The 10,118-nt window shown below is 60.0% G+C and overlaps 2 protein-coding genes across 2 annotated transcripts; one reads left to right on the top strand and one right to left on the bottom strand.

The window, feature by feature from the left end:
• Window positions 1-363: 363 nt before the first annotated feature.
• Window positions 364-4,076, top strand: CHLRE_09g403850v5 (uncharacterized protein). Its single transcript, XM_001695075.2, has 3 exons — window positions 364-3,006; window positions 3,256-3,408; window positions 3,535-4,076. The coding sequence occupies exons 1-3, from the start codon at window positions 643-645 to the stop codon at window positions 3,670-3,672; spliced, it is 2,655 nt and encodes an 884-aa protein (XP_001695127.2). The 5' UTR covers window positions 364-642; the 3' UTR covers window positions 3,673-4,076.
• Window positions 4,077-5,801: 1,725 nt separating this feature from the next.
• Window positions 5,802-9,823, bottom strand: CHLRE_09g403900v5 (uncharacterized protein). Its single transcript, XM_001695187.2, has 6 exons — window positions 9,528-9,823; window positions 8,947-8,988; window positions 8,679-8,699; window positions 8,084-8,379; window positions 7,623-7,754; window positions 5,802-7,358 (listed from the first exon to the last, which is right to left on the bottom strand). Exons 1-6 carry the CDS (start codon window positions 9,736-9,738, stop codon window positions 7,014-7,016), a joined length of 1,047 nt encoding a protein of 348 aa, XP_001695239.1. The 5' UTR covers window positions 9,739-9,823; the 3' UTR covers window positions 5,802-7,013.
• Between the last annotated feature and the right edge of the window lie 295 nt (window positions 9,824-10,118).

Genomic DNA, 10,118 nt, shown 5'->3' with positions numbered 1-10,118 from the left:
ATTCAGACCTGCTTACCGCCAGGCGCAGCAGCAGTGCACTGTATTGGCGTTGAGGGGTGGCATACCCGTGGACCAGAGGAGAGAGCCCCGAAGCTTATAGGAAGCCCGCTCTGTCGTCTCTGCCACGCGACTGGCTAGGCGTCGAAGGAGAAGCAGTGCAGCGCGCACCGCACTGCGGGCCGGGACGCTGGAGCAGGCTGAGCCCGACCCAGCCCTGCGGCACCAAAGAGTGTACGGTAATACGATTGGCCCGCAGCCAGCGACCCAGCGCAGGCCTCTGTTTAGTGTGCTGCCATACTGGAGTACACTCATCATCAATTTATGCACATCGATTTGTGATTGCGTCCCTCCAGACCCACTCGAGTCGAGTGCCCGAACTTCCAACGTCGCCCCTTACCAGTGACGCGCCCTTGATACCGTTTTACACTATTACTTGTCAAACATTTGCACCGTATGCTCATAGCTGCTTTAAGTTTAAGTCGCTGTCACCTCACTCACTTCAACCTGAAAGTGCCCCGTAAACAAGAGCAAGGCTGCAGTAGTGTATCTCGTATGCTGAGTTAAACCTCCCAGGGGCAGGGAGCGTGGACAAAGCTGCTTCAGGAGTTCGCACCTCACCCGGAGTCCTTCTGCGCCGACGTTATGCAGCCTGCGGAATGCTACAGTAATGGTGCTCGTAATGGCTTCGTGCCCGTGGAGCTAGTGTCAGAAGGGCCTGCCTGGAGCCTGCACGATGACACAGCTGGGCAGTCTTCGCAACTGGGTTCGAAGGCAAGGCACCTGCTGTTTAGGCCTACAGCGGCGGGCGCCTGTGTGCAAAACGCGGGCGGAGAGTCCAACGCAACCAACGGTGATGACGGTTCTCTGACCCGTAGAGGGCACTGTGAGCTTGCAGACTCGCCGTGGTGGGCGGCCTCCGCCCCTCAAGCAGACATCCCCTCGCAAGCGCGAATCAGCCCCGATGAAGGCGAGTTCTTCATACGCGGCTTCAGTGACCGCGCCGTCGTGCCGGCGCCTGACGCGCTGGAGTCAGTGGCCGCAGCAGCAGCGGCTCCAGCAGCCGAGTCAGTTGCAGTTGTCAACGCCCTCTCTGATGCACGCAAAGCCACAGCCTACGAGGGCGCGCACTCCAACTCGGCCCAGCTAGTAGCGGCTTGGGCACCGCATGATGGATGCGGCCCTTCTGGGGCTGCTTCCGCCGCAGCCGCCGCTGCGCACTGCGACGGCTCCCACCCAGCGGGCTGTGCCCCGCCCCGCCAGCAACCCCCGGTAGCCAGTGACGGTGGGACAGAGGAGCGCTACTGGGAGGGCTGCAGTGACGACGCCGAGCTGGGCCTGTGCCAGGAGGCAGGCAGCTTCAGCGCTAGCTTCGGCACCGGCGCAGCCGCGAGGGCTCCGCTTGAGGCCCAGCAGCCAGGGCACGCATGGCGCAGCAACGCCTGCGCATCCGTGGCCGGCGGAGGCGGCGGCCCGGTCAGCAGCTTGACCAACATCAGTGAGGCACTGACACGGCTGCTTTCGGGGCCTCAAGGGGCGGCGGCGGAGTCGTACGCTGCGGAGGGCCCGCGTGCCGGTTTCTTTGTGGCGTGCGATGCCGGCGACTGCCTGTCGGGGCCGGGGCCCACATCAGGCAGCCCGCTGCCTGTGCCGCGCGACCTGCCCGCGCCACTGCCGCGCCAGCGCCGCCCCTGGCAGGCGCCCTGTGAGGCCGTGGACGCAGACCTGGCTGACCCTTTGGCCATACGCTCCGGCAGCAGCCCGCTACAGGTCAACTCGCTGCTTACCCGGGCAGACATCCACACAGGGCAGCGGGCGGACTGGGAGGAGCCGGCCTGTCCGCCCTCGCCTCCGCAGCAGTCCAGGTCGCTACATCGCCACAGCCCGGCACTGTCATCGGGGGATGCGCCGCAGTCATCTCTGCCCCAGGATCTCTCGCCTCTTGACGCGGCTCGGGCCGCAGCCTCTCACGCGTCACCAGCAGCGCAGCTCGTATCGCTTCATGCTGCAGACACCCGCGTTGGTTGCACCTCCAGTGACGGCGTCCCGGATTCCCTGTTGCGGCTTGCGGACTCGCCGCTGCTTTTGGTGGCAGGGGCTGTTGATGCCTGCCCCCGGCCGCTGCCGGGGACGGGGCCGCATTCGCACATGGAGCGCGCCTCGGATGGCAGCTGGACCGTCCACGCCTCAGCGCAGTCGGCGTCACAACCCAGTGTGCGAGGCCTGTCGGGTTCAAGTAAGCCGCAGGAGGTGCAGCACCAGCACCAGCAGCAGGCGGGCGGCAGCGCTTCCTGGCTGCGGCCGCCCCAACCGTCGACAGTTGGCAGCGCCGCCACCAAGCCGCCCAGATCGAGTCGCAGCTCGTGTACAGAGCTGGCGGTGGCCGCCGCCACACGCCTGCCTGCGCCGCCGGTCGCAGATCTAGTCCCCCGCCCGGCGGCACCACTGCCGCCACGACCGCCGCAGGGCGCAGCTTCTCCGCAGCCGCAGCAGCCCGTGCAGCAGCCGATGAATGGCCATGGCGGTTTGCTACAACCTCGACTGCCCTGGCTGGCGGCTCTGTCAGCTGAGGACGCCGTGCGCTACTCCGGCTCCGGCAGCGAAGACGCCGCCACTGTTGCCCACTCAACAAACAGCGGCCCTCTGCCCAGGCCTTCCGCCTGCGCTGACCGGTCCGACAGCTCCCAGCGCGGTAACAGTGGCCCGTTACGCCTGCTGCCGCAGCGTGCCAGTGCGCTGACCCCCGCTACAGCTGCAGCCGTGGTGGATGCTGCGTTGGGACCAGACGCGCTGTCTGCGGCCGAAGGCTTGCTGTTCGTATCCGCGGCTGCCCCCGAAGAGCTGCTACAGCCGCTTGCATTCCAGCAGCAGCTGCAGCTACAGCCAGATGAGGAAGGGCTGGGCAGCACCCAGCCGCCATCGCTGCCGCAGGACCTGCAGCTGTGGTGCATGGGGCGGTTCAAGGTGGTGCGCAAGCTGTACGAGGGATACGCCAGCCGCGTGTTCAGGGTGAGGGCAATGGGAGGGGCAGAGACACGGCCGGGAGGGATAGAGGGCGAGCTTTGCTGGGCGGATGGAACGCTGGGAGGGGCAGGCAGAGAGTGGCGCAGGAACCTGTTGCCATACGGGTTGTGAAGGGATGAGGGGAAATGGCGTTTGGCGTTTGGATGTGATTGCTTTGCCTGCAGTCACCCTTGACTCTGCGTGACTCAGGCCTTGTGTGCATGTGATCCAACGGCTGTTGTGTACCTGCTGTAGGCGTCCTGTTTGCGTTCGGGAGCCGAGGTGGCCCTCAAAGCCTACGACACGTCAGGTCTCAACACCTTCCTGCGACACCAGGTGCTACGAGAGCTGGACATCCACGCGCGCCTAACGCACACCTCAATCGTGCAGCTGTACGCGGTATTCAAGGTGCGGGGAACGCTGAGCGGAGGGAAGGGGCATCAATACGGAAATTCGCTTGGTGGAACGAGACCAAAGAGCAGCAACGCAGTCACACTGCTTTGATGTTTGCTGCTGCGCCACAAATGCGCGCAGGAGGGCGATATCCTGGTGATGGTGCAGGAGTACGTGCGCGGCGGCAGCCTGGACCGCGTGAGCAGCAGGGTAGTCACGCCTACCTCCCATTCGGCCCCACGGTCTCGATCCACAATCGTACAACCACCGATCAACTGACTTCCACGATAAGAATCTGAACTAGAATCGAGGGGATATGGTGGTTAGCACGTGGTGGAACCGGAAGCGTGTGGAGTTGGTGTGGGACCGGGACCCCCGGCAGAGTAGTCACGCCTACCTCCCGTTCGGCCCAACGGTCTCGATGCACAATCGTACAACCACCGATTATGCTATTTCCCCAATTAGAATTGGAACCGGAATCGGGCAGATTTGGTGGGTCAGGAGGGGACCCAGAGGTTGGTTGGATTTGGTGGCCCCTCGTGACAGCTGTAACGCGTGCTTCTTGGTCAATCGTACTGCCCCTGAATAGAATGTATTACGAGAGTCTCGCGAACCAGAATGTCGGGGATTTGGTGGGCACGCGTGTGTGCGTGGCACCTGCTGTAACACGCCTACCTCCAATTGGGGGTCCACTAGGACTCCAGCCAATCGTTACACACTGACAATCGATTCGTGTAACTTAAGTCGCACCGCTCAGATTCGTGAAAGTCTGGTTTGCGAGTCGTCGCGACGAGAAAGACCGCGACTTTTACCGGACAGCAGCGACCCTGCGACCTCCCGCAGACTGCAGCTTTTCATCGCTTCGGCCGATATCAAGTATTGCAAAGTTCCATACAATGGGCTCACGCGTTCATGATGATCTGACCGTTCGGAATCACTGAGAAACCCTCAGTAACTGTCAGTTCCGCTCAGTTGGGCTCAGTTCCGCTCAGTTGGGCTCAGTTCCGCTCAGTTGGGCTCAGTTCCGCTCAGTTGGGCTCAGTTCGGCTGAGTTCCGCTCAGTTCGGCTAAGTTATCTCAGAAAACCTAAGAAGGCTTCTGCATCTCTTGCACAGCGTAGAGAAAGGCGCCAAGCTGGGGCGAATCAGACTGCGAGGAAAAGGACTTCGAGTAATCACGCCCAAAGCACAAGGTTTTCCCCCACTGGGCACTCGGAAACGACATGCCTCTCGTCCTCAACCAACGTCACGCTGCAAAAATGACACAAAAGCGGTAGGCCCGGGTCCTCCGGGCTCCATCTGCGCACGATCGGTATGTGTCAAGAGGCCAAGCACAAGCATGGAACCGCAACAACGCATACACATGTCCCAACGGCATATGCACGTGCTGATAGCGGGTAGCACAGTCAGCAGAGCCTGAAGGCGCACCCATCCAGCGGGCATGACACACAACGTTAAATCTGCACCGGTGTAACCCCGGGGCTTAAGATGCCCGTCCCAAAACGGCTCCCAAGCATCATCAATCCGGGCCAGACAAGTAGGGTGTCAGCTTCCGAGAAGCTGGTAAATGGGCTCAGCCCCTCGAGCATAGCACGGGGCAGGGTTACGAGCGCTGGCGTGACGTGCCGAGGGGGCTGGGGAGAGGGAGGGGGAGGGTGTCCGCGGCATGACACAAACACGCGACCGACCAAGAATAGCAGGATTCCTCCACGCCGCGCTTCCTGCTAGCTCAGGATGATTCAATTTCATCATGGAAAGGCTTGGTTGGGGCAAACACGGCTTTCGCGAGGTCGCAAGCGCGAAACTGAAAATAACAGCTAACAATAGGCGCCCGCGTTTGGGGCGGAAATCGCACACGCATACCGCATTGAGCTGTGCTGAAGCTTACAAGCATGCTCGGCGCGCCCCGCGGGCTAATCAGCGACCTTCTCGCGACGACATTTCCGGTCAACGCGAGGTCGTCGTCCCCAAACGCGCTTCTCTTCGCCCGCCGACCAACCACACCACGCTATTTAGGCGCACGAGGATGCCAGGCGCTCGCGGTTCGGCTATGTGCGGAGGGTTGGTCACGGCCGGTGGCAACCACTCTCGCAAGCTTGGAGCTCCGCTTACACAATTTCTCCGGGGTGCCCAGTGGGATGTGTAGAGGCACATTTGGGCACGTTTAACTCCCATCTAAAAGATATTCTACCGCGAGGCACACTCGCACACACTGTGTGTCGGAGGCCTGGTTCCAGGGAAGTTTGTCCAATGGAACCTTAATGACTGGCTGCCTGGAATCTGGCTGACTTGTCCATCCGCTTGCACGCTTGGGCGTTGGGCCCATACAAGCTGCTTGCACAGCCCAACGCGCCTGGGCGTACTATCACGTGTTGTTTTGCTGGTCTGCATTGAGGTCAAGCTGTGTCACGCGTAATCGTGTTACATGCTGGTCAATGGCTATCACGCCAAGGACCAGGCTAAGAGACAGCCCTCCTCGCTACTCTCACGCCTAATAACTCCAAAACGCACCGTACAACTCCAAAACGCACCGTACAACAGACCTCCATGCACACGGCATGACAGGCCCACTGGTGACACGCCATGACAGGTCACACGTGGTGTTGTGACAGCTATACCGGGGTGGCCGGTTCCACTTCGAGTGGATAGCGTCAAGGGACGAATTCGCTCGAGGTCATGGGTTCGACTCCCATACACCCCTCCGATTTCGATCGGAATGAATAGACTACGGACATGCAGTGGGCTGGACGAGTTTAGACTTAGTTGATTTGGATGGATTCAGTCCGGAAGGTTTGCTGCGGACTCCAAAAAATCGAGTAGTTCTGATTGGTCGGGTGATTGAGCAGGGTCCTAGCACTCGATGTTAGGAGCAGAACCGGAGGTAAATGGAGCTCTCACGAGAGCACGCCTACTACTAGAGTAGGTCGTCGGCGTTGCAGGTGGCACGTCCCTGAGGTCCAGAGCAGATGTCGCTCGTGACTCGCGTCAGCAAGTCCCTCTTGTAACCAATGCAATCTATACCGTGGAAGGTGCACTATTTCGTCAAGACCCGCCAGACTGGTGCTCCCACTCGACCCGCCCTTCCATGTGGCTTTCAAAATGCCGCTGCGCTGTGGGGGCTGAGCCCAAAAAGAATCCAGAATATCACTCACCCGAATCAGCTGATCGCCTTTCGGAGTCCATTTATACCCAAACGCCCGCAGTACAAGTAGCATCCTTGCGCTCCACAAATCAGAAAAGGCGAACTCAGGCATCCCGGCAAGTTCCAAATCATACCTAAAGACGTCATAGTAGGCCCCCCCCACACACAAAGATGCACGTGCATTTGTCCCTCCCTTATCCCATGATAGCCACACACAACATGTCGTGACAGTGCTCGCATGTCCATGCACCAAAAGCTCCGGGGTGACGACACAACGCATGTGCTGAGTCAGCTCGCATGGCCCCGCAACGCGGTCGCTGCATCACTCAGATGCACTCAGAAATACAGGCCCCCACGCCTCTTCCACGTCCCTTCTCTCTGCTCTCTACACCGACCCGCAAAGAGCACCGCCAGGCCATTTGCTCGGAAACTAGACGACCCGCCCACTTGCCCCACCTCAGCGGCGGGCTCGCAGCACCCTACTGCGACTGGTTGTCCTCGCTGGCTGCTGCAAGCAGGCCTGCTGATGCCACAGCTCCTTCCAGAAACGTGCGCATCAACTCGCGGTCATACCCAGGCGAGGCCCAGCCCGCCTGCGACACTGTGACTTCGCCAGGCTTCAGCCAGCCGGCGCGGACAGCGTTATTGATTGCGTGGTGTGCGTGGAATGCCAGCAGGCGGCGGGCGGGCAGGTTGTCGCCCGCCACGTGCAGGTACGTTTTGTGCACGTCCTTCCACTTTTTGGTATCCGACTTGGCGGCGTCACCCGTTCCAATGAACTGTTCCCGCGCGTTCTGCAGCAACGACTCCTTCAGCACGTAGATCTGCATTATCAAGGGATCGCACATCTTTACAAATGCGGAATATGGCCCGTTTTGCAAGCCATAAAGACACGATTTCTCCACGCCATCCGAGTGCGCTCCCCTGAGAGATTGATGAGTAGCTATTAGTTTTTCAGGGATTGATCCGGCGGCATCATACTCTCTCCCAACTCAATGACAGCTCCACATTTCTGGTGAGACTTAGCTGCGATTCGGTGTATTGACTACCCACCCCTCACCTGCCCCGGAACCAGCATTCTTGCTCACCTGATAGCACTCAACGCCGTTCTCGTTCTGGGGAATGATGGCCAGTTGAAACCGGTCGAAAGCGGTCTCTACTTCCGTGCGTACCAGGATGATGTTCCGCGGGTCGTGCACGGAGGTGACGCCCAGCAGCGGCTGCACAGCATAGGCGTAAGTGGAGTATTTTGTGTTTTGGTATTTCGTGTTTTGTGCGTGTGTAAGCAGTTCTAATCACATAGACTGTTGAGGAAAGGACTGGCTCAAGGTTGATAACAATCACCCGGACCCATACGTGCAACACAACAGCAAGAGGAGAAAAGCTCTGAAGCGTGGGGTAAGCAACTATGAAGTGGATGCGAAGCGGCCCAAGGACAGGCCGGGTGGACGAGACCAAGTCTTGTTGGTAGCATGCTCATGTGTGGGCCCACTCCAGGCACAATTAATGAAGTAGTCTGCAACTCCACACCGCAGCCAACGAGACTTACCAGGAAAGTCCGCTTCCAGCTCTGACGGTAGATATGCCCAGCCTTGATACTGGCGGCTGGCATGTGCTCTCCGGTCACCATGCACTGCACGGTCTTGGGGCTGGCGCTGTAGCCATAGTACTCGAAGGCATTCTCGCGGTAGGGCGTGGTGTCCTTGCTGGATGTCGGTGTGAACTCGCCCTCCATCAGGACTCGTACGAACTGGCCCTGGTCCCTGATTTCCTGTCGGATCTCCTGCTGCTGGCTCAATACGTTCCCAAGGTTCTGCTGGAGCTGCTCCAACCGCTCGAGAACAACTGCAGGTGTTTAGTCCGGAGCAAACACATGTTTAATGATTGGCGTACAATCGATGCGCGTTCACACCATTCACAGAGCTGAAGGCATTAGAGGCAACAGCGCTCACTAGAAGCCCACTCACTAGAAGCTATCGGACAGAATGAATGGTGGCCCACTGAATGGTGGCCCCGCCTACCACTGCGTGGCACTGTTTTGACCCCCCCCCCCCCCAAGCCCACTACGCGAAGCCCCACTCTGCTGCCGGTTCCCAACAAATCGCGTGCCGATCCCCACCCCACAGCCACGTGGAATTGCTCACCAGCAGCAGCCGGCAGCGAGCCTGCAGGGGGAAGAAAGCACAAAGGATCCCAGTGAGACTGCAGCTTCAGGGTCGCGGGAAAAAAACGACCCCTTGCCTGGTAGCGTGAGATTCAGCATGGCAGGAATGCGGCGCATTGAGGATAGTCATCGCTCGGCCCGGCAAAGGGTCGCATTTGGGCCAGCCTACTGCACCGCACCCTTCGTGGTCGCTAAATTGCGGGATGCTCAGGCCCATCCGCCGGTAAGCAAATCCAAAACACACTCACCGGCTCCCGCCGCGCTCCCCACGCCCAGGCCAGCCGCCGAGGCTGCACGACATGGGAGCGGTCGGGGGAAACGTTAAGATTAGGAATTGCCGCTGCAGGGGTCAGGCGCGCAAGCTCTCCCGGACACTAATGGGACGCTCCCCGGTCTCCCAGGCATACAGCAGGCATCACGCATACCGCGCGCTTTGAGCTTCTCAAGCTCTTGCACCACAACATATGCTCTTTTGCAAGCCGGCAAGCCAGCCCTCCGTTTCAAGGGGCCCTATGCACTGCCTCGCTACTCCCGTGAGACCATTGAAGGTCAGAACTGAGTCTAAGCAAGGCTATGCTGCCTGTAACCTGAACGCATGAAGCTGCTCAAACAAGGCACTGCACGGCCACTGCACATGCTTACGTCCTCTCCCTCCGGCTGCTGGACAGGACCCTCCCACAGGGGCCACACCCTGAAAGCCACCGCGGCGGCCGCTAGTGGATAGTCATCGATCGTTCTGGCAATCGGTCGCCATTTAGAACACGCGCAGCTGTGCCCACAGCAGCAGAGGTAGATTCCCCCGATGGCCGCGGCAACATCGACGGCTCACCCTCAATTGCCAGCCGCAGAGCCTTGCGCGTGCTCAGCTCACTGATGCCTGCGGTCTGCAGGTCAGCGTCGTTGAGTGCGAAGAACGCTCGGCGCTTCTTAGCGGCCGAGAAGCCTTTCCGGTCCAGAATGTTGAAGCATAGCTCTTTCTCATCATCTTCCAGATCTTCAAGACCGAAGATGAACGCACGGAGGCCCCAATCGGTCGACATGAGAATTGGCCGCCTCTTTGGAACGTTGTCTATGCCGCAGTCAGTGTTTGCAAATGCGTGGGAAAGATGAGACTTTTGGAGTCTGTTCTGAGTTTGAACCAGACCCTACCTCGGCGATAACTTGGGATTGGCATGGGCGCCGCGGTCCCGCAGATGGGGGGAGCAGCAACGCAGGGAAGCGCCTAATGAAGATTTCCTAGCCTTTAAATCAATCGGTAGCCGTGGGAAGTGCACGTCGCGCGCGGCTGTGCCGAGGTGCGCAGGCCGAGCGCCAGCGAACCACGGGCCGTGTCTCGTTTGCTGGTAGCGGCACTTGAGAGCTGAGAGGATGGCAGCGAGGCTGCGACAGACGGCGCCCCCGTGGCCCATGGTGACGGTGG

The sequence above is a fragment of the Chlamydomonas reinhardtii genome, chromosome 9 (assembly GCF_000002595.2).
Source record: "Chlamydomonas reinhardtii strain CC-503 cw92 mt+ chromosome 9, whole genome shotgun sequence".
NCBI lineage: Eukaryota > Viridiplantae > Chlorophyta > Chlorophyceae > Chlamydomonadales > Chlamydomonadaceae > Chlamydomonas > Chlamydomonas reinhardtii.
Note: the sequence above shows the minus strand (reverse complement) of the source record. Positions and strands in the feature narration are given on the sequence as shown.